Below are 25,435 nucleotides of genomic sequence, written 5' to 3'. Positions count from 1 at the left end.
AATTCGCTTGGACGTTTCCTATACAAACTACTTTCTTCACAAAACTGGTGTATTCAGCAGCCCTCTGTGCCAGACATGTGGTGTGCGTGAAGATCTTGAACGCTCTTATCTGCAGCTGCCATAAATTTAACACACATTGAAGGACATTACGAGGTACTTCAGGGCCCTACCAGGACGGAGCCCTGTGCCTGCAGCATATGCCTGGACCCTGGTGTGATGCGGTTTCGGCTGCGCGTAAGACAAAACCACTAACACATCTGAAGGACACGGGTTTGATACACATCCTTTGAAAATCCTGTGTGTTTGTGAGTGCGCGAGTGTTGCGTACGATTGATTTCCGTTTCACATTTTTTTCACCAATATCGTGTTCTCATCTGGAATAGCATTCCACGTCAACTATTATTATGTAATCAAGCAGATAAATTATACTAATCAAATAGGCAAATAGACAAATCACGTGCCATCATTCCCATGCTAGAAGGTGACGAATGGCATGCGCACGGCGCATGCGCATAGTTGACCGACCGTTCAGAGCAGAGCACAGTAAAGAGGCCTACCTTGTCGGAGAGCAGTTGCAGGTTGTGGTGGAAGCCTTCCTCTGTACAGCGCAGCTCAGCTGCCTTGCGCGAGCGCAGCCGCTCGAGACGCTTCACCTTGCGCTCGAGGATATCCTTGACGTGCTTCTCGTCACGCGAGTACTCGGAGAGGGAGCGGTACGCCTTGCGCCAGATGTCCAACTCGCGTTGCAGCTCCAGCAGCTCGGGCGCCTCTAGCGGCCGCAGGCTCTTGGGGTCGCGCAGCCGCAGGAGCAGGTACGCACCCACCAGGCACAGCAGGGCGCCCGGCGCCATGTGCGCCGTGAACGAGGTGAAGTTGATGCCCTGCACCAGGAACGTAGGAGGGTTAGGCATGATGGTGGCCGCCGTCGCTCATGCGCCACTAAACATTACCGTAACCAAACGATCTGTGCCGTTAACCAACCAGATGACTCTACCCCACGGTACATTCTAAATAGAAAGGAATATAAAGGGAGTAAGCTGTCCTTTAACGCACTCCCTTTTATAAAATTGGGTGCGCTAGAGGACAGCTTACTCCTTTTTCACTCCCACATCGGCTTATGGGTGTTAAAAACGTACGCAATTGGGAGCTGCTAGCAGGGGCACAGTAGGAATACAGCGAATAACCAGACGCCACAGCACATGTCCAGCATCCCGGAGGCAGAGATTTCGATTTCAGTAGCCCGTACGGTGCCGGCGTCACTGCTCATGCACAAACTACCAGAAGGCGCTGTCGACGCACTGGTATCTGGCATACCTGCTTCACCGGTCAGCTGCAGAATTCAACGATGTTTTGCTGAGCGGTACTGTACGTCTTCAGGAGGCCGTATTGCCGTCATTTTTCGACCTAAGTCTGCCTTCTGCTCATCGTCAATTATTGTGCCCTTATGGTGCCAACGGGTGTCTCATAAGGGGGGGGGGGGGGATGCGTTTAAGCTCTTCATATACGCAGCACATTTTTCTCCGTGTTTGCTTTTATTAAGTGATTGAGTCAGTACTAAGCACCTTCTGAGTAAGGACAGCAGAGCAGCACCGGCAAACCATCGAGGATATAGCAGCACCATACCGCTCTACACAACACATATTCGACCTCAGAGGATTGACTGACAAACGACAATTCGTGAAGAAAGCGTCTAAGCATTCCGTAAAGTTTCTGCCCGTGTAGAGGTAAAGCAGCATGCACATGCTTGGTGCAAAGCGCGTGCAAGGAACGCAGTGAGGCAATATGCGCGGCTTGTTTCGCCGGGGTGTGGGACTGGCCACAGTGCACAAAACGCGGGAAACAAGAACAAGAGAGACACAAACACAAACGCGGTGCTTGTGCACGTACGCAATTGAGAAAGGGAGAGACAATGCCTCCTCTATTTGTTGGCGGGGTGGGCACAAAAGAGGGAGAAAAGAGGGTACAAGGGCGCCTCTGCATTAGGCCTTCACTAAACGAGCCTCCATCTGGAAGAGAAGCATTGAGTATCTCGCCTCTGGAAATGAGAGGATCAGACTAAGAAAGCTTCAGTCACACTCAGCACACCACTTTCTTCAACCCAATCGAATATTTCTTTTTTATTTTCGGGGAGGAGGAAACAGCAAGAGGAAAAGAGGAAATGCTACGTAGTTTCTGTGAAAGACGTCCAGCTTTCCTCTGTAGCAGTAGAGCTGGGTTTGGATGGACGCTAATGAGTATTCACTCGCTTATAAAAGAAAAGAAGAGGTGCCTAGGTTAGCCAGTCATAATGTCCGGTTGGCCAGCCTACCCTAACCTACACTTGTTGGGGTAGAAGAGCGGAATAGGAGGCAGAGACTAAGTCAGCTGGATAAGCCAAGACACGTAGTTCCATCGACTGCAAATAAAAGTGAAAACAAACATCGTGTTTATGAAAGCCGAATCAAGCTTGTAACTTTCACGCATTAAAGTAGTGCTCTGACGGTCCTGCGGGCCGATGAAAGGTCAAAGGTGAAGCCATGGTTTCGTAACCTTGGCTTGCGCAAAAGAACGGGAACCAAATCAGCGCACTGCATCGCCGCGAAACACTTGAAGACTGCGGAGGATGTGCACAGTGGTTTTTGCGCACTCGCAGTTTTGGCCTACCGGACGGCGTCACTTTGACAAGGAAGCCGTTGGTTGTTTAAAAGTCACTGCCCACCACAGGCAACAGACGACTGCTGCAGTATCGCACCAGGAGAGGCAGTTGCGGTAGACGTCTTCCTGCTCGGCGGAAGAAAGCTCAGTTCAAACACGCGACCAGAGAAGACGACGCCAAAAGGAGCGGCCCGCTGCGCTACCGTCCGGCCCTCTTTCCTCTTCCTTCTCTGTCAACACGACCGTTCGCGCACTGGACCTGGCACTGAGAGAGAGAGAGAGAGAGAGAGAGAGAGAGAAAAACTTTATCATGGCAAGTGTGTTTAGACCCCCCTTTGGTCCCTGGACCACCGCACGGTCCCACTCTACGTCGTAACGTTCATGCGGTGTTTGTCCACGACGTCGGCACCCCGAAGCACCGCAGCAAGCTGCGATGGCGGGTCCGGAGATGAGAGCACGACCTCCCAGTCCTCCCAACTTGATAACGCGGGCTGTCCCTGCGGGGGAGGATCAGCAGGGCAGCCGAAAAGGATGTGGGAGAGTGTGGCGTGAGGGTCGCCGCACAGGGTGCATGCAGGGGAGGTGCCACAGTAGAGAGATAGCAGCTGAGGGGATGAGAGAGAGCGGGTCTGGAGGCGTCTCCAGAGGATCTGTTGGGAATGGGTAAGGGAGGGGTGTGGAGGAGGGTAAGTCCGACGGTCCAAGCGGGGCATTTGCGTGAGCTCTGCAAAGGTGTGCGCCCGCTCTCTCGAGAAACCTGGACCGAGCCTACACTCCTGCCGTGCGCGTTACTACGTTCTATTTGCCCTTCTGTTTCAAATCAGCGCGGTGAAGGGACTGATGGGGATATTTTCCCTTCCTTCCTTCCTTCCTTCCTTCCTTCCTTCCTTCCTTCCTTCCTTCCTTCCTTCCTTCCTTCCTTCCTTCCTTCCTTCCTTCCTTCCTTCTTTCTTTCTTTCTTTCTTTCTTTCTTTCTTTCTTTCTTTCTTTATTTCTTTCTTTCTTTCTCTCTCTTTCTTTACTGCTTCATTTCTTTCTTTACTTCTTTCTTTCTTTGCTTCTTCCTTTCTTTACTACTTTCTTTCTTTCTTTACTTCTTTGTTTCTTTCTTTACTTCTTTCTTTCTTTCTTTTTTTCTTAAGCGCATAGGACTGTATGTACGTGGGTACATCGGGACATCAACATTACTAAACGCGAAGAAGACACCATGTCACAGGAAAACGCGTTGTGCGTTACGGATCTTTAGTGTTTATATAGGATAAACTCTGCAAGCGTCTTCACACTTCGTTTCCTTCGTTTCGAATCGCCAGCTTCACAACGCCGTCCTTATCGCTATGCACGTCAACAGCTCTTCTACTACGCTCGCAGCGGAAGCTTCCTTCATGAGCGTTTCGGATAAAGCAGATTCCGCTAAGACCAACGCTTCCTTGCGCTGCGCCGGTAATGGAGGCTCAAGGGAGAGGAGTTGTCGACGGCGTAATCGATGTCTGCAGTCATTCAAGACAAGCAGCACTCGTCCGCAACACAGGATATTAAAAATGTGCTATTCCTTTACGGTAGAGTTCGTATGCCTGACGTTTGTCGTGAGAGGTGTTGGCGTGGCCTTGAATTTATTTATAAAAGAAGGCGGAGGGAGTACCACAGGGTCCGAATTTAAATATTCACACGGACACCTCATTACCTTAAGTGTTGGCAGTGCGATAGCATTAGAAGCGGTTGATACCTTCATCGGAAGTGACGTCCGTTCCGGTCCGGTGACGTCACTTCCGTCCAGCCAATGTGCAAATTTTATGACCGACATTTTTTTTTCCCATTGAGGATTTTGATTCTATCGCACTAGAAAATCAGGAGAGGCAATTATACCTTATTTTGTTTCGAAACTGAAAATTTATTTCTTAATAGAATAATAATGTGGCAATGAGAGCGCTCTCCAGGACGCGTCAGTCTTTTGAAAAATAGTCTTTAGAACGCGTCAGGTTAACGCTGGTGTCAGGGGTCACCAGACCGATGATCGAAATAGTGTTTGGGCTTGTACAGAAAACAACGGAGGAGAAAAGGCCACAATGACCGAGGTGGCGATATGGCAATAGCATAAAATGACATCTCAGGTGACTTGGGTTCGACGATAAAAGTGATATGAGGCACCGACTACGGTCACAGACATCTTTCAGTAGGCAGGATGAGTGTCCTAGTTCTGCTAAGAGTGGGAGGTACTGGGCGCTGTTGAGCTCCGTGGAGGAAATCCAAGAAAGGATCATGTCACGAGAGGATATACAGATACGGCTTACAGTAGAGCACATTCGAACATCGACTCGAAAGAACAGACGAACAACACGATAAATGAAAAAAAAAAGCAGGCGAATAAACAAGAGCCACAGTCGCAGAGCCCTGACATGACAAGCTAACAAAGAAATTAAGAAAAAATGAATTAATCCGTCACATCAAACTACAAAGCTCTTATGCGGTATAAAATGCCTTTAGAATTAAACGAAGAAACGCTTCTGAACTCTAGATCTGCTGCGGGAGCCTGCCCTTGAAACCCCTTGTGACTCAAGGGGCGGAAGTGTGTCGAGTTAATTAACAAGTAATTACATGAATACTATCACCCCACAAAATAATAGAAAACTGAACGAACTGGAAAAGCTGCCAACAGAAACAACGAAGGCAAACTATGACGCGGCCGTTTCGATAACAATACACCGTTCCCACCAGCCCACCTTGGCGATTGACCACGGCTGAGGACCGCAAACAATCAACGGCTATAGCATCCGCCGATCTCTGCTGCCCAGCTGTAAATGTGAGGCGTCCAACTCTTACTTTTTTTCCCCGCGCGCTCTATTCGAGCTCAGTGGGAAAACCACGGAATTGGATCCTCCACGGCAAACGCTGCGCTCCTGGTGCAGATAACGTCTGCACGACGTCCCGTGCCATGCATACATAATAGGTGATGCAACATCCGCTTATTACAGCGAAAGAAAAAATAAATGCGCATAATAAGAGAGAGAGAGAGAGAACAAGAAGGAATAAAAGAATAGAAAGACTGTAAGGTCAACCAGATTAGGATCTGGTTTTCTAACCCTAACAAGAGGGGGGGGGGGAGGAGGAAGGCGCACGAAAGAACCGAAGCTCACAGTATACGATCGGACAGGCCATTTGATTTAAAGAGGCATACCCACAAATTTCCTAGCGCAAACAAACGCTACGATTTGCTTCATGGGCGTAAGGAGATGCGGTTGAGCAAGTCTCAGTGGCGGACGCTGAGTGGAACACATTTTAATATAGCTTTGAATGTTGTTCTAGGAGCCGACAGGAATTTCCAACCGGATTGAGTGTCGTCAGGGTGTACTTGTTCCTACTGTTGTGACGTCACCAAACCAAGTGGTTGTTCGCAGGAACAACCAGTGCTTGCCGGCGGCACCGAAATCATCAAGAACGTGGTAGACGAGGTTGGCTGGTCGACCATGACGTCAATGTGCCCTTAAACGCTGGCGCCGACCCAAACCGAAACTGCCAGCATAAAATCGTGTGTAATCAATTATTCCCGCTGCAAAGTGGTGTTTCGAGCTCATTTTCATGGTTACTAGACCCATAGACATCTTTCAAGGCATACAGAAACGAAACGGACACCTCAAAGTTTTGCCTATGTACCCTTTTAATAAAATGAAAACAGCAAATGGGGTGCATAACATAATGCCAAAGGGTATTATCTCTGGCGAAATTCTTAGCCTTAGAAAGGAAGGTCATATCAGCTACGGGAGAATGGTCCGAAATCGGGCGACCTAATGCTAAAAAAAAACAAAATAAATCTCGAAATTAAAGTGGATGTTGAATTTTGCGACATAAATGCCTAAATGAATAAAGGCAGAGTACTCGAGAAGGAAAGAATATGAAAAGGCAATGATTCGGGACGATCAGAGGAAGTTAAAGGTATGAATTAGAGAGAGTATAACTTCAACAAGAAGCAAGTTCCGCACGGTGCGGCAAATATTCCTGTAACTAACTCAGATGCAGAAGCCCCAAGGGAAAGGACAACCTGAGAGGACCAACTCAGGACTCGTTCAACTCAAACTGAATTCCCAAGAACCTTCTCCTCACCGAGGAGCAGCGGTGACAGAGCAGAAAATGTTCTACGAATTCTACTTGAGCATGCAGAAGGCCCAGAAAAAGAACCACAGTTGAATAAAAATCAAGCATGCAGTGAAGCTCCGCCATCATTCACGACCGCCGAACAGAATACCTCCGTGACAAAAAGTAGACCGTTGTTGAAGCTTCTCTTGTTAGCTAAAGAAAAAAGATAAGCACGAGACGAAATTATAAGCTCAATCATTTTGATCCTTTGGCTTGTTTGAGAGTCAAACATTAAAATGACTGAGGCTTAGCTAAGATTAAGCCTAGTCAGATGCGAAGCATATTGATGGCTAGGCTTGGTAATACATGCCTTTCCTTGGTTGAATACTTGGTCATTTTAATACAACCACTAGAAGCCTTCGTCGTGGGGGAAGACAACGGCATGGCTACAGCGGAACGCCGACTAACCCCGAGACGCGCGTTGGGTGAGCGCCTGGAATGCCACGGAAGCCGCGTCCGCCTGCCCGGTGGAGCGAGCGTTTCACCTACACCGAGTGTGAACGCGCGTTCGAAATGCGCGGGAATGCCGCTCGAGGACATTCCGGCGTCTGTGCGATGGCATCGTTCTCCCTCTCCCAGCGCGTGACGGCGATCTGTCGTGACGTCATTGTGTCACGTGGTGTGACGTCACCATACCACGTGGTCTGCACGGCGTGCAACCGCAGCGACGCCACAGGTTGGAGCCCCGTCTCTCATCTGTCGTGACGTCATTGTGTCACGTGGTGTGACGTCACCATACCACGTGGTCTGCACGGCGTGCAACCGCAGCGACGGCACAAGTTGGAGCCCCGTCTCTCATCTGTCGTGACGTCATTGTGTCACGTGGTGTGACGTCACCATACCGCGTGGTCTGCACGGCGTGCAACCGCAGCGACGGCACGAGTTGGAGCCCCGTCTCCCATCTGTCGTGACGTCATTGTGTCACGTGGTGTGCACGGCGTGTAACCGTCACGAAGGGCTTGGGTTGCCTATTGTAATATGCTTCGCATAAAAACTGATTTCGAACACTGCGGTTGGTCAGCGGACTAATACAGGATTCCTTGACCTCTGCCCTGGCCCACTGTTACCAACTGCTGCTCGCTACTGGCTAGAGGGACTGACTGCGATCTGGTATTGTATGGAACTGTACGGCATGGCATGGTATGGTACGGTACGGTAAGGTACGGCGCGGCATGGAACGGAACGGTGCGGTGTGGTGCGGTAAGTATGGTATGACATAGTATGGTATGGTATATACCGTTCAACGCCCCAAAACGACATACCCTACGAGGGACGCCACAAAGAACAGCTCCGGACTATTTTCGACCACCTGCGGATCTGAACATGCATCGACATCGCACAGTACACGGGTGTTTTGTGTTTCGCCTCCATCAACATGGCCGCCGTGGCCGGGTTCGAACTCACGTCCTTGGGCTCAGCATCAGAACGCACTAACCGCTGATCCACCGGCAAGGGGATGACTGCGATTTTTTGAAACTGCACGATGCCCCAAATAGCCCGCCAGAAAGTATTGCTGGAACAGGCAACCATAAAACCCATTTCCACCTGGCACTTGCTGATGTCAGCGCATGTTAAAGGACCTCGGGTGGACAAAATTAATTCAGAGCCCGCCGCTACGGCGTCCTTCATAGCCTGAGCCATTTCGGCACGTTAAAACCCCCCGATCCAATTCGAGCCCATTCCCGCGCTCAGTTCCGGGTGCACACTCTAACAACGTGTGTGTTGGCGTGTTTTCTCTGTTTAACACAACACGAGTTTTGCGCTAATCCAAAGGTTATAATGGAAAAATTCCGTTGCCCTTGGAATCGACGGCGCGCACAGGTGCGCTTGCTGGGTCGCGTCGTTTAGCTTGTACGAAAAATAAAATATACCAACTCGCCCAACTGCATAGCTACACCGCATTGCAAGACTCAGCTTTTCGGTAGTGAGTCTAACCCAGATTGTTCTCGGTTCTCCCCTCGAGCGGAAGATGGCGGTCGTATGGGCACCAAACTTCGACATGCTTGAACAGCGCGGAAAAGGCAGCCACGCGTGACTCGCTGGTCGACTTCTGAATTGACGTCGGGGTCCGGGCGCACGGCAGACAACCTGCGCACGAGCGGGCCCCGCCGAACCAGAATTGTCGCGGGCGAGGTGCAGCAGCGTAAACAGCGGAATGCCGCCCAAGCCGGCACTACGTGAGGGCCGTAAAGGCCATTCGCTGCTGGCTTTAGCCTCGCTCATCGACGCCAATGTCGCGCGTTGTGGATGGCGCCCCACGCAAACCAACGCCGCGGCTTTGCGGTCGCCGTGTTGTACGTCGCGTTGTTGTTCGTGAGAGGAGCCGTGGGCGACACACTGAACGTTTCGCCTCCGCGACTGCGCTACGCTACGGTCGTCAAGAGTGAATTTACATGGTCGTAAAGACGCCTTTCGCGCTACGAGTGCCTAACCTATCGCACGGGATGTCTAGGAGTGCTCGCAATGCTTGTTTCGAAGTTTTACGACGTTTACGAAAGCATTAACCCGTGTCCGTCGCAGGCTCCTCAGTATCGTAGGCACATCTTCAAGCACTTTTGAGCCTCTCGCGAAGGAGACGCATTTGTGCGTGATACTAAAGTCTGGGCACGCTCACTGACAGTACCGCATCAGCGAAGGCGCAACTGCAGACGTTGTTAACGCCCTTGGCTGAAAGGGAGCACGAAAGAGAATACGTGAAAGGGAGTACGAAAGGGAGTACCAAGAATTCTGAAGCATTTTAAGCGTTATTTTTGAAATCAAGGATATCGTTTCTATCGCTTTAGAAACAGTCGGATACGACTCAAGAAGACAGCGGCAAATGCCCCTGAAGGAGGCTCTACAGTCAATAGCGTCGATTGGTTCTCATGACGCTGCGGCTGATTCCGTAGCGTGGGATCGGAGATGGTTGGCATGTTCCTCAATGAAATGAGATCAACTGCGGCGTCGTGACAATCGGCCGACTCCACTGGCTGGAGAGTCTCCTTTGAGGTGTATTCGCCGCTGTGTTCTTGAGTTGCATCCGACTGTGGTTTGTTGATTTTGCACATGTTGCTGAATACCTTCTTTTTTTTTTAAAGCTAGACTCTTTTTTTTTTTTTTTTTTAAAGCGAGACGAAAACACTGAGCCTGTTACCCAAGCTGGCCTTGTGAGTTGGAGTGGGCCTTTAACTGTAGGACTCTCGCCATTGCTAATCACTGGAACTAAGGAAAACAGTAGTTCTCCCAACCTCCCAACTCATCGGAACGACAGCAGTGTTCACAAGCTACGCAAGTTACTGCTTATCGGGCGTAAGCGAGGGAACCTGGCAAGCTGTCAAGTAAGCGACAAAGGTGTTCCTCGTGCGACGGCAGCAGAGACATTCTGCATACCGCAGCAGGTTTCCTCGTCAGAGGCACGTAAGCAGACACTGGTGTTTGCCAAGCATCGTTCTTTTTTTCACGCAATCGGTGTGCGTGGAAGTATCCGTATGAATGTCCATATGAGGAACAACGCGAGTCCATAGCGCCCCAGGCCAATTATTTTTAGCCGAGTTTTTAAAGAAACAAGCACAAAAAAAAAAAACACTCGCAGAATGATTGCGATACTCGGTAATACGTAATACGAGGGATAGTTTCCGATTGCCTCACACTGAGATATTACACGAACACGTCGCATGGCAATTTTTTTAATTACACTTGTCACTCATCTAACCACCTCTGTCCGCCATTACTTCTGCGTGCAGTCTCTGACAATGATAAGTGACGCCTTGTGGTCGGTAAAGTGACCCGACATGCGCTCCGCTCACTACACGAAGTCATTTTAAAACGAAAGGTTTCATCCTCGTCCCCTGCGCATCGGCAGCATGCTCTCCCGGATCCTCGCACAGCTGGATCAAACCGGCGTCGCCGCGTCGCTTCGGCCTTAGCGTCACGCACGGCGTGATATCACGTGTCGCGGCCGCTGCAACTCTTCGGCTCGGGTAGCGCGTTTAGGAGCCGCCGTAGCCCAGAAAGAGATGGATGGATGATAGGAGCGTGCCCTTCGAAATGGGGTGGTGGCAGATTCCACCATGCTCGCTTTTTTTTTGTTTTGTTTAACTGTATTGTAAATAGTTATTAAAACTCGCCATTTTCTTTCAGTAGGGTTTCCTACACTTCTAACCTTATGTCACCTCTCTACTTTTGAGCCACCAACCTTCCAATCGCTTTTTGCTAACTTCCGCCGCAGATTTATTTACTTCATTATTGTTACCTCTAAACCCTAGGACCTCAGGAAGAGTGACTGTGCCTGCATGTACATCCGGATGGATACCATAACATTTGAGCATGAGGTGTTCAATTGTTTCTACAGATCTACCCCGCGCAGCACATGAGTCATCTTCTTCTTTAAAATTCTTTTTGTAGCTACGCGTTCTAAAACACCGGGACCTAGCTTCAAAGAGTAGGGCACTGCGTCCTGAGTTATCATAGAACAATTCCTGCCTGATCTGCATTTTCCAGTGTCGACATTGTTCTACACTATGCTTTTTTTCCATTCGATTTAGTCCAATTTTCACCTTCCGCGTTTTTAACCTGTCGTTTAATGCTCTTCCTTTCTCCCTCCTCGTGTCCGGAATACTTACTCCTCAGTTTCCTAGTTCTTTTCCGCCATTGTGAGTCAACGCTCTTTCGGTAGAAGTATTTAAATACCTTAGCTACCCACCTGTTATCGTCCAGTTTCCTCGGGCGTTCATCATTTAGCATTTTACTCTGAGCTTCCCGTGCTTCCAACGATGTCCAGCCCATACCTCCCTGCACTGCCTCGTTTGTGGTTTTGCCGTGGGCACCTAGTGCTAGTCTTCCAACAGCTCTCTGATTTACTTCTAATCTCGACTGAACTTCTGCCCCTAAGCACGGAACCGCATTCCCAAAAGTAAGCTCCCGCACTATTATTCCTTTCCAAATACCTCTCAGTACTTCATATATTTGTTGTACCCCCCTATATGTTCTATGTTGGCACCAGTCTGGGGAGAGACGGCCGCACTGTCGCTTCACTGCTCTCACCCCTTTATACTTCACCGCTGCTCTGCACCTCACGCTCTTAGGTTACACCATCATCACTCCATATCGCTCAACCCAGGATTAGGCGTTTAACAGCTGCGCTGCAAAAGGAGGAGCTGTGACGCACGGGCCATGGAATAAAAGATAGTATTAAGCAAGTGCGAATGATAATAATACCTTAAAATACTTCGCACATACGAGGCCTGCTGTGATGCCTCAGGTGGACTTGAAAAACAGTGCCTCGAAGCGAACGTCAGTTAGCTGTCAAGTTACAAAATCACTCGTCAAGAATATACTGACAAAACCTAACGAAAATAAAAATTACAAAACCTTGAAAACTAGGTGTGAAACCCAAGCTATGGGCCCAAACAAAAGATACTGGTCGGTAAAAATGCTTATATTAGTTACGTAAAAAAATTTGAGATTTTAAAATGAGACAAGTTAAATGGGGTCAGATGAGCTTAATACAATACTAAATAGCAGAATTCCAATAAGGTTTGGCTTATTCGGGTTTAACGTCCCTAAGCGACTCAGACTATGAGGGACGCCGTAGGGAAGGACCCCAGAAATTTCGACCACCTGGGGTTCTTTAACGTGCACTGACATCGCACAGTACACGGGCCTAGAATTTCGCCTCCATCGAAATTCGACCGCCGCGGCCGGGACGAAACCGGCGTCTTTCGGGCCATCAGCCGAGAGCCGTAACCGCTGAGCTACCGCGGCGGGTAGAATGCCAATAAGGAGTACAATACAAACTATGACGAGTAAAGGAAATCGACTAGGTTATGTCTAACTCTGTGCTCGTCCTTTTTGTGTTGTAGCCAGTCCTCCGAACAGAAACTGCAGCGATATCAAGAAACCCGTGTCAGCAAAGGCGACAGAAAGATAAGCGGCGATGAAAATGCGCAGTAACCGGCAAATACTTTTATGAAATTAACAAACTGCCAAACCACCATCAAAGATGCAGCGAATTTCAGCGCAAGCTAATGGATTTAACCCGCCCCCCTCCGTGATGTTAGTGATAAAGGAGCAAATAAGCCGTTGCACTCTTAGAACTGGACCGCGGCCCACGGCAGAACTGGGGGTATTAAGCGGATGCGGTCGTGGCGCTAGATGAAAGGATCGTGGCAGCTGTGGGAAGCCTCAAAAGTCAGACTATACCCTTAATCTGCACCGGACAGGCGCACAGAAGGGGTACACATACACAGGTGCGAAATCTATCATAATGCACAGAACGCGTCCTTCCTATCAACAATGAAAGAATGCGTTTAGCAACAGCTTGGCTCGAAGATCAGGACGAAAACACTGACATTTCCGCGTGTTTGCTAAAATTCAATACGCTCAAAGATTGTCGTGGTGAGGCACGATACAAAAACAATATGCCCATACGTTACATGAAAAAAAAATGGTGGGGTTTTAAGGTATTTAAACCGAGTAGACGTGTGAAAGCATTTGTTTAGCCTGGTTGGCTCATGGTTTCACTTTGCTGGGTCATCGGCACGTCTGGCGACGATATTAGACTCAGGTTAAACTCTGATCGAGGTTAAGCTGATCCGATCTGTCCGCGCCGCCGGGGGAAGTTGATGAAGACAACGATGTGCAATGCACCGCTGACTGTCAACTGTTTATTTAGGGACGCACACACAGCTTAAATACACGCAGACCAGCGCAGGCGCACACCGTGCAAGGTAAACAGGAAAAAAACTCGTTTCACATCTTTATCGCAAAGAACTTTGATAGGAACATCTTTTCTGCAGCATACAGAAGAACTGAAGTATCGCTGACACTTTCTGACCCTGCTCTCTGAACGTAATATGCCTCTATCGTTTCACGGGTTGTTTCGGGAGTGAGGATTCTGAGCACAAGCAAATAAAAAACAACCCGTGAAACGATAGAGGCATATTACGTTCAGAGAGCAGGGTCAGAATGTGTCAGCGATACTTCAGTTCTTCTGTATGCTGCCGAAAAGATGTTCCTATCAAAGTTTTTTGCGATAAAGATGTGAAACGAGTTTTTTCCTGTTTATCTTGCACGGTGTGCGCCTGCGCTGGTCTGAGTGTATTTAAGCTGTGTGTGCGTCCCTAAATAAACAGTTGACAGTCAGCGCTGTGTTCGTCCTTCTTCTCTTCCTGCTTCTTTTCTTTGGCCGTGTGCCGTTGCGCTGAAAAACTACGAGTTTAAATCAATTATACCAACTAGGCCAAGAACTAACTCTACTGAAGTGCGATGCACAGCGCGAGAGCCCGTTGCAGTTTCACACGAGGCATGATCGGCTACGGAGATAGCATAGTGCTCTCGTGCATTGGCCAGCGAAGCTGATCCCGTTCGCGCCGCCGCAGGTTCGAAACCCGGACGCAGCAGTGTTTATTTATTCATTTAGGACAGGCTTCAGCGATGAAACGGCTTTCGCAGCTTTGGTCGTGAAATAGAACTTTCGCGCCAAAATTCCCGTTCGGATCGTATTCAAAGCAACCTCTTAAAAGAACCCAAAGTCGATCCCGTGGGACTAACAATGGTTTGGAACAGGCTGGTGGGTGCGTCGCCTGAAAATTGAGCTGCTCTTGAGTCTACGTCCACGCGTTCCAAGTCGTGCAAGGACTTCAAGCTTCCCATAGGACAGCCGGGTGCCCTGCAAGATACTACGAAGTTCATCCAGTTGACCGGCCTGCGGGTCTGCCGATTTTTAGCCACCGTGCTGAGCGAAAAACTCATTTTTTACGCAGTGCTTTCCTCGGCAGCGCTGGTACCGCAGGGATGTCTGGAACCACACGCTTCAACCGTTCTGTTCACTCCTGGCTGTGCCGTTCCGATACGGCTGCGCGCCCAGACGTGTTGCGGTCGCCTTCCTGGGTTGCCTGTGCTTTATCTCCCCGGAGAGAACATACGAGGCGCAATGCAGGGTTTGGCTGCCGCACGGCGGGCGGCCCGTGCACGCGTGTCTCCAACAAAAGGCGCGGCGCGGAGGCGCGCTTATCGAGAGCTCGGCACTTCCGACTGGCGTTGCTGACGTCGCCGGATACGTTGACGGCGAGCGCAGACGCCTCGCCCCCGGCAGTCGTGGCACGCCTGTCACAGTGCTCGGTGATAGCCTCGCCCCTTCCTTCCGTTTCCGCGTACCCGTTTTTAGAATTGCGACCGAAATTAAGAGGAAGATGTGAACTTGGGACGGACATGTGAAGCGCGCTGCGGATAACTGGTCGTCCGTTAAGAATCAAATGAAACTGACAATGTGAACTACGTACAAGCCAAAGTCGCCCTGCTCGAAACGGCCCTAAAAATTCGTGCGCTAGCATAGCTCGCTGCATCTGCCTGGCTTCTTCGCACGCGCCAGGAAGGTCTAGTTATAAGCCCGTCAGAGAGCTGTCCTTTGTCATATAAGACTTGACCCGGTATAGCAATAAATATGTTCTGTCTCTCTCTCTCTCCTCGTTTACTCTAAGGACAGAGAGAGCAGAACTTAAAAAAGAGCGAAGGCAGAGAGGGCGACGGGTCGCAACGTGACCCCGGCCTGCTGCTCCACACGGGGAAGAAGGTTCGAAGGAGGTTCGAAGAAGGTCCGAAGAAGGCCTATCACGAGTCTAGTAAACGACGAAAGTCATGTACCGGTGGATGAGACAGAAATCGAACCGTCGGCCTCCCGATTCGAAGGCTACCACACTCGAGTGAACGATCTCTGCCAACATTCGCCGCGGAAGCTGATGTTTCGTCGCTCGCTTCGGGCGAAGGCGAGGAGACGCCAATACTGCCGGTATAGCACACAATGGATGGCGAAACTGTAGAAGAAGGAAGGCCTGGGACATCGCAGCGATAGTTACGACGGTGACTGCAAACGAGCAGGGCTTCAGAATGGAGGGTTTCTCCATTTTGAGGCTTTTAATACATGTAACTGAAGTGTCTTTAGTTATTCCATGCTTAGTTCTGCATCGGGTTATGGGATAGACAGTAATTGTTTTGTGGCAGAGGGGTAATGTGACACCATGGAGGGGCGGGGAGGTGGACGTGGGTCAGGACTACACGGAAACAAGCTATGAAATCAGGGTCAGACAGGGCAAACAGGGACAGAGGCCTGTGTCCTGTACTTGGCGAAAAGTTATTGCTAATGATGATTATAATGACGAACGTGAACCTCCAGAGGCTCCAGAGTAGCCAGGGGTGCCCGCAAACCTGGTTTCCTGAGATCTTTCGGACAACAGTGTGGCGACAAATAAAAAGAAAATCAAATCTGAAGGTTTCATTTCCCGACCTGCAGTGTGTCAGTGCTTGTTCCCGCTGCGAGACCTTTAACTCTTCTCTACACTACAGAAGCTGTTGTAGAAAGGAAAAAAAAATTAAAGCAGAGTCAAGATAGAGGCGACATGAAAATAGGAGTGGAAGTAAAACAAGTGTCAGTTGCGCAAAACTGCGAGCGGAAACACGCACATCGCGAAGGCCTTAATTTCCGCCGCAGTTCTCCATTATTCGGTGCCGTCGGTTCCGCTCCTCCCAGCATGCAGCGGCCTTGCTGGGTGCCGCGTCACAAGCGTAGACGTTTCTCCACCCGCGTACACAGCGCTGCAGCTTCTGCGTCGAGTGGAAACCTGTATGCGGACCTTATCGTAGTAAGTGGCCTCACTTCTGCTTTTTTTTTTTTGAGGCCGTAAATTATAAAAGGAAAATCAGCAAAAAAAAAAAGCGGGAAGAAACTTTATTTTGCATCTCCAGCTATTCCTTGCCCACGAACGCTTCGAATAGCCAGCGTCAAGGGCGCCGGAGGTTCGCCTGGGCCAAAGAATTACTAAGGAAAGAGAGAAAGGCTTCACCTGAGGGAAGGAGTTTCGCCCTTATCGCATCAACGGTTTTTAACCTTACACCTCAAACTCCGAAGCGGGCTCTTCCCCGGAAGCCGTTGGGGCCACGCTCGCTGGTAATGATAGCATAAAGGCGGTGCTGTTCGGCGCCTTCTTAATTCCCTTCCGCCTGGCAGCGGAAGTGGGTCAGACCCCGTGACCCGGATCGCTTTCTCCGCGACAAAACGGGTTTATTCGCAAGGCGCGCTTCGAAGGTGGAAGCTAGCGCGCTCTCGTGACTTTGAGCCGCGAACAGGAAACATAGCACCGTGCGGGGCCGGCCTCTAAAGGAGCCCTTTGCAAAGAGAGCCCTTGAAAGTGACGGATAATTCTCACTCTCTTCAGTCGCGAGCGGAGTTTGAAGTCCTCAGTGAATAGCAGAGTTGAGCGCCTCCTCCAGCTATGTCCTCGCTTCGACCTCCAACAGTTCGCCCTTGTTCTCAGAGGCGAGAAAATCGCCTTACCGTTCAGTTATGTACAATGTCGCTGGCTACTGCTTCAGCTAATGAAGGCGAGAGGCTTCTCTGACTGTTTGTAATTTTGTACGCCTTTACGTGCACTATGGCTGCGAAGCACAAGACGTGGCAGAGCTCAGTTCTATGCACTCCAAACAGAAAGGAGTAAAAAGGGAGTAAACTGACCTCTAGCGCACATCCTATTACAAAAGGGACTACGCTAGAGGGCAGCTCAATCCCTTTTCACTCCTATACAGTCGTATGCGTGCTTAGAGTGTAGATGCAGTGCGAGCCACCACCGGTGCAGGAAATTTATGCGGTTAGCTGTTAGTGCAAAGAACAAACTGCACTGCATGTTTGTGCAGGCTAAGTGCTCTTTGTGGGGGCGCATTGGTTTACACTTAAAGCGGAAGCCTCGCGTCAGTTCACTCCGTACGCGTTGCAAGTCACATTGAGCGCGACAGTGCATGCTATTGCGAGCGTTCTGCTCTCTCCTGCCCCTCAAACTTTTCATTTCATGATCCCCTTTCTTATGAGCAGGGCATATCCAAACGTGGTGGTTAAACCCTTGGACGGCCCCTTTTCGCTTCCCTACCACGCCCTCCCCTTCCCGACTCCAATCTCAGCGCCAGTGCTCCATCTTTCCATTGACTTCAATCTTTAGAGTGTGCCGATTTCGTACATTCGCCCACATCCGTGCCCAGAGCGAGCGTAAGACGAAATCCACGGTGCGTCGGCGTCATTTCTATATGCCTACGGCTTGAAGCAATCTACTAGACTCAGCGCGATTTCGCATGAGTCGCGTTTGACTCCCACGCCTCGAAAAGCTATCTCGAGCCCAGGAATACGTGGCGCGTGCCAGCAACGCGCACCGGAACCAGTCATTCGCGAGCTAGAGACAACTGTGTAAAGCGCTGTAGGCTAGCCCCGCTCAGAGGCCTTCGAAATGTATTCGTTGGAAGAGGGTGTCATCGACCGATAGCGCCCGCAATAAACAGCACTGTCGTCCATCTGGGAGGTCAAGGGGCAGAAAGTTCACTACATCGAATAAATACTTTCAGTAGGGACAATGCCCCCGCGTGTTTTCCACCCATAAGCCTGCCCTGCGCAAAAGCGTCGTATACACAGAATTTTTGTTTGTTTATTTAGAGGAGTTTGGACTAACTGACAAAGTTTAATACCTGCTCGCATCCCCCTTGATATGTACTTGCCGTGAACTGGAATTTTTGTGTGGTCATCTGCATGCAGGACACTGGAGTTCTAACTTGACAAATTTCATGCATTTCCCTTTGATGGATATTCACCCCAATGAAATGACCGCACATTGTTATATACTTTACTTTATTATTGTCACAGACCAGTGGAATGTTTCTGGTCAGGAATTCTCTCGGGGCTCAGCCATCGGCGAACGAAGCCGACACTGGAATTCCAGGAGTGGTATGTTCTAGAGCGGTGGTACGGGTGCGCTGTTTTTTTTTTTTAAAGTGGAGAATGCAGGCATAGCCGACTCGACGACGCCTGTCACGGAAGACTGACCTTTTGCGTTCCCTCCTGCTCTCCCGCGCGGCGCTCAGAGGGAGCTGAGCGGGTTAATGCGTCCCCTCTGCCCCGTCGTCACCGCGTTGACAAAAGCGCCACAATGATGAAGGAAAGGGAAGAAGTATGCGATCTGCCCGTCCGTCCAGGTTGCAGCGGGCGGTTGGCACAGTCGGGAGGAAATAGGCAGTTGAAGAGGTTGGGTGGTGTGTTTGCGGGCGTGGAGGGCCGAGTTACCGCGCCGAGGCACGCGTTCCATCGCACAAGGCCCGCCGCCGTCGAGCCATCGTCGCATCCACAACCACCCGAACCAGAGTCATCGCCGCAGCCCCCGTATGTGAATTGTCCGTCGGACTTTCTGTTCTTTTTCCTATTTAATTTTTGTATATTACTTCTTTTCATGCCCTGTACGCCTTCTTGTTCTCTGTAATTGGATTTGTGTGTTCTTTGTATTGTCTGTCTCTCTTGCTTGTCGCGTTTTGTATAGTTTTTCGGCTACTCCTCTGTTTGTTTTTACATGTTTTTGTGTTTCCCTGCATGCGATTAAATATTTGTTTTACACCCGCAACCCCTGAGTTCCTTTGGAGTACTGACGCACCGACACACGTGCACCACGCACGGGCTGACCGACCTCAAAAAAAATAAATGTTGCACAACGTTCGCTTTTAGGCCACAGGGGAGCGTAAAGCGGCCCCTGTACCTCGACGGCTTGCACCAGGCAGCCGTTTGGTGGGCGATAGTTGTGACAATAATTGGCGTCCGCGACACAGGACCGGTCAGCCGCGTGTCGGGGCTGAAGCTCCGAAGGGACTAAGGAGAGGGTCGTGCTAGTGGTTAGATATCCACTGTTTCCTGAGCACGATGGCAGAGGTCGAGTTTGACAAACTGGTCGAGCAGGGAAGAAGCTTCGGCTTCGACGGGAAAGAACTGTTCTCGTGGATTGAACAGGAGCGTGCTAGGCGCCAAGAGGAGAGAAATGCAGAACGCACGTGGCGCAAGGAGGAAACCGAACGCGAAGCACGTATGAGAGATGAGGAGTTGGACAGGCAGAGAGAAGAATCCAAAATAAGAATGGCTTTACTTGAAAAGGAAAAGGAGGTGTTGTTGTTGAGGCGGGAACCCGCTAGTGCCTCTGAAACGGACTCCAGGTCCGGCTCGGAAGAGAGAGGGGCGGTTAAAGGGAACAAAGTGAACCCGCACAAAGTTATGCCTATTTTTAATGAACAGCGCGATGACCTCGATGCCTATTTGAGGCGTTTTGAGCGCGTGGCAGAGAGCCAAGGTTGGCCACGGGATCAATGGGCCACTTATTTGAGCCTGTGTTTGAGCGGCGAGGCTCTAAACGTTTTTAGCCGAATGTCCGCGCCCGATTGTACGAGCTACGACAAGCTGAAGCAAGCTCTGATGCTGCGATTTCGGCTGACGGAGGAAGGATTCCGAGAGAAGTTTAAGGGGGCATCGCCCATGAATGGAGAAACATGCTCCCAGTTTTTGACTCGGCTGAGGAACTTCCTCGAGCGGTGGGTAGAGCTTTCCAGCACCAAGAGGGAGTATAAGGCTTTTTTTGAGCTGATGGTGAAGGACCAGTTCCTTTCAAGCTGTGCGGCACCGCTGGAGCTCTTTCTTAAAGAGAGAAAGGACGCTACCCTTGAAGGAATGGTGGAAAGAGTGGAGCAGTACGTGGACGCTCACGCATGGGAAAATTTTTCAAAACTTGAAGCGTCAAAGAAAGAGCCGTCAGTTAGTGCCAGCTCTGATAAAAGGGGCGAAATGAAAGCCGAGAGCAAGTCGGCTGCGAAGCCGAAGGATTTGAAAATTCAGAAATGTTTCCTCTGCTCACGCCTCGGCCACCGAGCCGAAGACTGCCGCGTTGGCAGAATGGAGGGCAACAGACCACCTCCGAAGTGTTTCAAGTGCGGGCGAACAGGCCACACTAGCTGGAAGTGTTGGCAGAAGAGCTCGACGAAGCCAAAAGACGCCGCTGGAGAATCGGCATCGCTATGTATCGAGGATGGATACATCGAGTTAAAAGATGGGACAAAGGTTCCCGTTGTTAGCGTCGGTCTGACTGATAAGGCTTTAACTATGAGTAAGGAGCTTCCTGTAGTCACCGGTTTGGTTGGCAACCAAAAGGTTCGCGTACTTAGAGACACCGGGTGCAACACGGTGATAGTGAGGAGGAGCCTTGTCGAAGATGCCGATCTCACAGGATTCAAATCTCCTGTATACCTCCTCGATCGGTCGGTTCTCATGCTTCCGGAGGCTTGGGTCGACGTTGACACCCCATACATCAAGGGACGGCTCCGTGCGAAGTGTATGGAGGATCCCCTTTATGACCTCGTATTAGGCAACGTTGGAGGAGCCAGACATGCCTCCGACCCAGATCCTAGTTGGAACCTAGAAGCGATATCTGCGAAGATGCCGTCCTCAAAAGGGTTAGAGCCACGAGGGAGTGGTAGCGCTGCGGAGGCGGACGCCACCGAGAAAAAGGGGAGAGCAGCTTCCGCAGACAGAGAGGATGACCAGGCAAACGCCGTGGTGACGAGGGGGCAAGCCCGGGAGAACGGAAAACTAAGGGGACTGAGAGTGTCGGTCAACTCTGAAAACGTAAGCCGCGAAGACCTATGCCAAGAGCAGAAGCGTGACCCCACGCTGCGGACATGTTTTGACCGAGTGGGTCAGGTGGCACACAGCAGAAAGGGAGATAGCCACCAGTTCTTTCTCCAAGGCGGAGTTCTACAGCGCAAATTCACGTCTAAATTTGGAGGGGAATACATTCAAGTAGTCGTTCCCAAGAAATTTCGAACAGCAGTGCTCGAACTCGCTCACGACGGTGTAATGGGAGGACATCAGGGAACCAGAAAAACAGTGCTCAAAGTACAGAGTGAATTTTTCTGGCCGGGACTGCAGGCCGACGCGAAACGTTTCGTCGCGTCCTGCGACTCCTGCCAGCGGACCACTCCCAGAGGCCACACACGAAAGGCACCCCTTGTGAGGATTCCAGTCATTGAGACACCCTTTCAGAGAGTCGCCATTGATATTGTGGGTTCAGTATATCAAGGGCAGTGATAACGTCGGGGCAGACTACATGAGTCGGGTAGACTAATGGGCCCAGGCGGGTTGTTTAGATTGCTGTCACACCCTTCTAGTGTCAGTTTTTGTGTGTGTGTGTGTGTGTGTGTGTGTGTGTGTGTGTGTGTGTGTGTGTGTGTGTGTGTGTGTGTGTGTGTGTGTGTGTGTGTGTGTGTGTGTGTGTGTGTGTGTGTGTGTGTGTGTGTGTGTGTGTGTGTGTGTGTGTGTGTGTGTGTGTGTGTGTGTGCCCGCTGTCTTGACTACATGCAGTGATCTTTTGTATACCCTTGACTGTGTCCACTGTGATGACGTTGTGTCGTGATATAAATGTAAGCTGTATGCTGTTACGATGCGACACGTGTCATGTGATGCCCGAATTGGACTTCATGAGGACGTCGACAGTGAGTGCAGTGCGGTGCGCGTGAACTGACAAGCGTCCGCGAGATCGAGTGCAGATACTCTTGCGTGTGTGAAGAGACTGTCATGACTGTGCGGCGGTCAAATGATTGAATAGCCGCTTGTATGGCTGTAGGTTGTAACATGTACGCCACTTTTGAGTGCTCATTGCTTTTTGTGTGTGCTTGTGACGCGGAACGGTTAAAACCTTTTTTCCATGTTCAAGTTGTTGATAGCGATTTGGCGTTGGTCTGTGCCTAGCAAAATATTATGGTATAATATTCTTTAGTGGGGGGCTGTGTCACAGACCAGTGGAATGTTTCTGGTCAGGAATTCTCTCGGGGCTCAGCCATCGGCGAACGAAGCCGACACTGGAATTACAGGAGTGGTATGTTCTAGAGCGGTGGTACGGGTGCGCTGTTTTTTTTTTTTAAAGTGGAGAATGCAGGCATAGCCGACTCGACTACGCCTGTCACGGAAGACTGACCTTTTGCGTTCCCTCCTGCTCTCCCGCGCGGCGCTCTGAGGAAGCTGAGCGGGTTAATGCGTCCCCTCTGCCCCGTCGTCACCGCGTTGACAAAAGCGCCACAATGATGAAGGAAAGGGAAGAAGTATGCGATCTGCCCGTCCGTCCAGGTTGCAGCGGGCGGTTGGCACAGTCGGGAGGAAATAGGCAGTTGAAGAGGTTGGGTGGTGTGTTTGCGGGCGTGGAGGGCCGAGTTACCGCGCCGAGGCACGCGTTCCATCGCACAAGGCCCGCCGCCGTCGAGCCATCGTCGCATCCACAACCACCCGAACCAGAGTCATCGCCGCAGCCCCCGTATGTGAATTGTCCGTCGGACTTTCTGTTCTTTTTCCTATTTAATTTTTGTATATTACTTCTTTTCATGCCCTGTACGCCTTCTTGTTCTCTGTAATTGGATTTGTGTGTTCTTTGTATTGTCTGTCTCTCTTGCTTGTCGCGTTTTGTATAGTTTTTCGGCTACTCCTCTGTTTGTTTTTACATGTTTTTGTGTTTCCCTGCATGCGATTAAATATTTCTTTTACACCCGCAACCCCTGAGTTCCTTTGGAGTACTGACGCGCCGACACACGTGCACCACGCACGGGCTGACCGACCTCAAAAAAAATAAATGTTGCACAACGTTCGCTTTTAGGTCACAGGGGAGCGTAAAGCGGCCCCTGTGCCTCGACGGCTTGCACCAGGCAGCCGTTTGGTGGGCGATAGTTGTGACAATTATTTTCTGCCCCTTTCCCTCAGCACATTTCATGCGTGGCAACAAAATCAAGGAGACGAGAGAGAAAGAGAGCGGGGGGGGGGGGGGGGAGGACTCTTTAACGAAGGACAGAGAATTTATCCGGCGTTGAAACAGCGCTGACATGACAAATTGCGTTGGCGAGGGGCTTTAGGTATGTGAATTGAAGTGAATTATGGAGTTTAACGACTCAGGCTACGAGAGAGACCGCAGTGAATCCGAAGTCTTCCACTTATTCACAGCGCGTATGCGACGCGCGTTAAACATCTTCCCTTCCACACCTCTCTAGTTAGCCGCTAAGTGCCTGTATCGTTTTGCTATAGTTACGTTCCCCCTACTCTGCATGCAGCAGCGAGCGTCATATCAAGACGGTAACGCATCCATTTATTCGTGCAATGAAAACGGCGACAGAAAACAAAACAGGAGCCGTCTTAATGAGAAGACGACAAAGAGGCACTCATTACGGAGGCCACGACGAGATGTCCCTCTGAGCGCAGTCATTCCTTCTTTGGCTGTCCCTCCCCGACCTCCTCCCCCTCAACCTCCGCTTATTTGCGTCCTAGATCTGACCCATTACGAACCATAGAATATTCCCAGAAGCCTGTATACGTGCATAAGATGCAAGTAGCATTTCTCGTTCGTGCAAACAAAGCGCTCGTCATGGGACTGGGCGACTTTCCGCGTCGTGCACAGCCCAAGTCAGGTGCTGCATTATACGCACGAGCCAGCCGAATGCTAATGCGGCGATAATTTAGCATTTCGCCGGCTGAATCCAATCCCGGCTACAAACAGAAGGCCAGCCGTGCTCTGTCCCGGTAGCCAAACAGCGACAATTTGCCAGCTATTTCCGCAACAAGGAAGCTTCCAGGAAAAACTAAAGCGCGCGCGCACCAAACTTTTCCTCGTGCAGCGCAAGCATGACCACGCTCGCGGTCTTGGACGGGAAGCGTGCACGGTCAAGCCCGCCGTGGTGGCGCACTCCGTGCCCTCGCTGCGTGCGTCAGCGTGGTCGAACCTTCGACCACCCGTATGCTGGATCGCGATGAGTATAACCGGAGAAAAATATGCCCTCAACATACACCGCGTTACTAATATTAAAGGGGACCCTGAAATGATTTTGATGGACTGGAATATGCCCATCGAAATCTTATGGCTTGTGGCTTATGAGGGTTTAACGTCCCAAAGCGACTCAGACTATGAGGGACGCCGTAGTGGAGGGCTCCGGAAATTTCGACCACCTGGGGTTCTTTAACGTGCACTGACATCACTTGTTAAAGAACCCCAGGTGGTCGAAATTTTCGGAGCCCTTCACCACGGCGTCCCTCGTAGTCTGAGGCGCTTTGGGACGTTAAACCCTCATAAGCCACAAGCCATAAGATTTCGATGGGCATATTCTAGTGCGTCAGATGTGTAGAGGTTCTCTTTGTGGCTATCCGAGTCAAATTTAAAAGCCCTGTGTGGACCCTATAATTTCGAAATAATTTTTACAAATCGCTGCTCGCAGTAGCTCGCAACCGACTAGGGCGACGCACCTCACCAGCGTGTCGCCTGCCCCGATGACGTCAGTGGGCAGCCGGGGCGAGCTGAAGGTTGGCTCTTCTGCCCGCTGACGTCATCGGGGTAGGGGACGCGCGGTGAAGTGTGTCGCCCTAATCGGTTGCGAGCTACTGCGAGCAGTGATTTGTAAAAATTATTTCTAAATTATAGGGTCCACACAGGGCTTTTAAATTTGACTCGGATAGCCACAAAGAGAACCTCTACAGATCTACTGCACCAGAATATGCCAATCGAAATCATTTCACGGTCCCTTTAATTTCAGAATCAGTTTATTATAAGCGATCAGTCATTGCGTACACATATTTGATGAATACAGGAATAGGTCCCAAAGCCAACGGCTGCACAGGACGCTTCCTGTTACAAACGCGCAAAAAATGCTTACATACAAACAGCAGCGGATAAAAGTGAAACTTACTGCATAAAGTAATTTTAAAACACCTAGAAATACAAGATAATGTAACTATAAAGGAAACATAGTAAAATGGCAGTTTGGGCGAGTTGGTTAAGCATCTTGTAATAAAAACAGCGCAAGGACACAGGACGAGAACGGAGAGTAG

The 25,435-nt window shown here is 50.3% G+C and overlaps 1 protein-coding gene across 1 annotated transcript in view; it reads right to left on the bottom strand.

Annotated features, from left to right (window-relative positions):
- LOC149371979 (P protein-like) overlaps positions 1-25,435 on the bottom strand; it is a 299,148-nt gene that overhangs the window by 114,103 nt on the left and 159,610 nt on the right. Inside the window, exon 7 of the mRNA XM_089566332.1 lies at positions 558-881. Coding sequence (XP_089422458.1) covers positions 558-881 — 324 coding nt within the window. The remainder of the gene's footprint in view (positions 1-557; positions 882-25,435) is intronic.

The sequence above is a fragment of the Amblyomma mixtum genome, chromosome 1 (genome assembly GCF_055824585.1).
Source record: "Amblyomma mixtum isolate Tamu chromosome 1, ASM5582458v1, whole genome shotgun sequence".
In the NCBI taxonomy this organism is placed as follows: domain Eukaryota; kingdom Metazoa; phylum Arthropoda; class Arachnida; order Ixodida; family Ixodidae; genus Amblyomma; species Amblyomma mixtum.
This window is presented reverse-complemented; position numbering and strand designations above follow the sequence as displayed.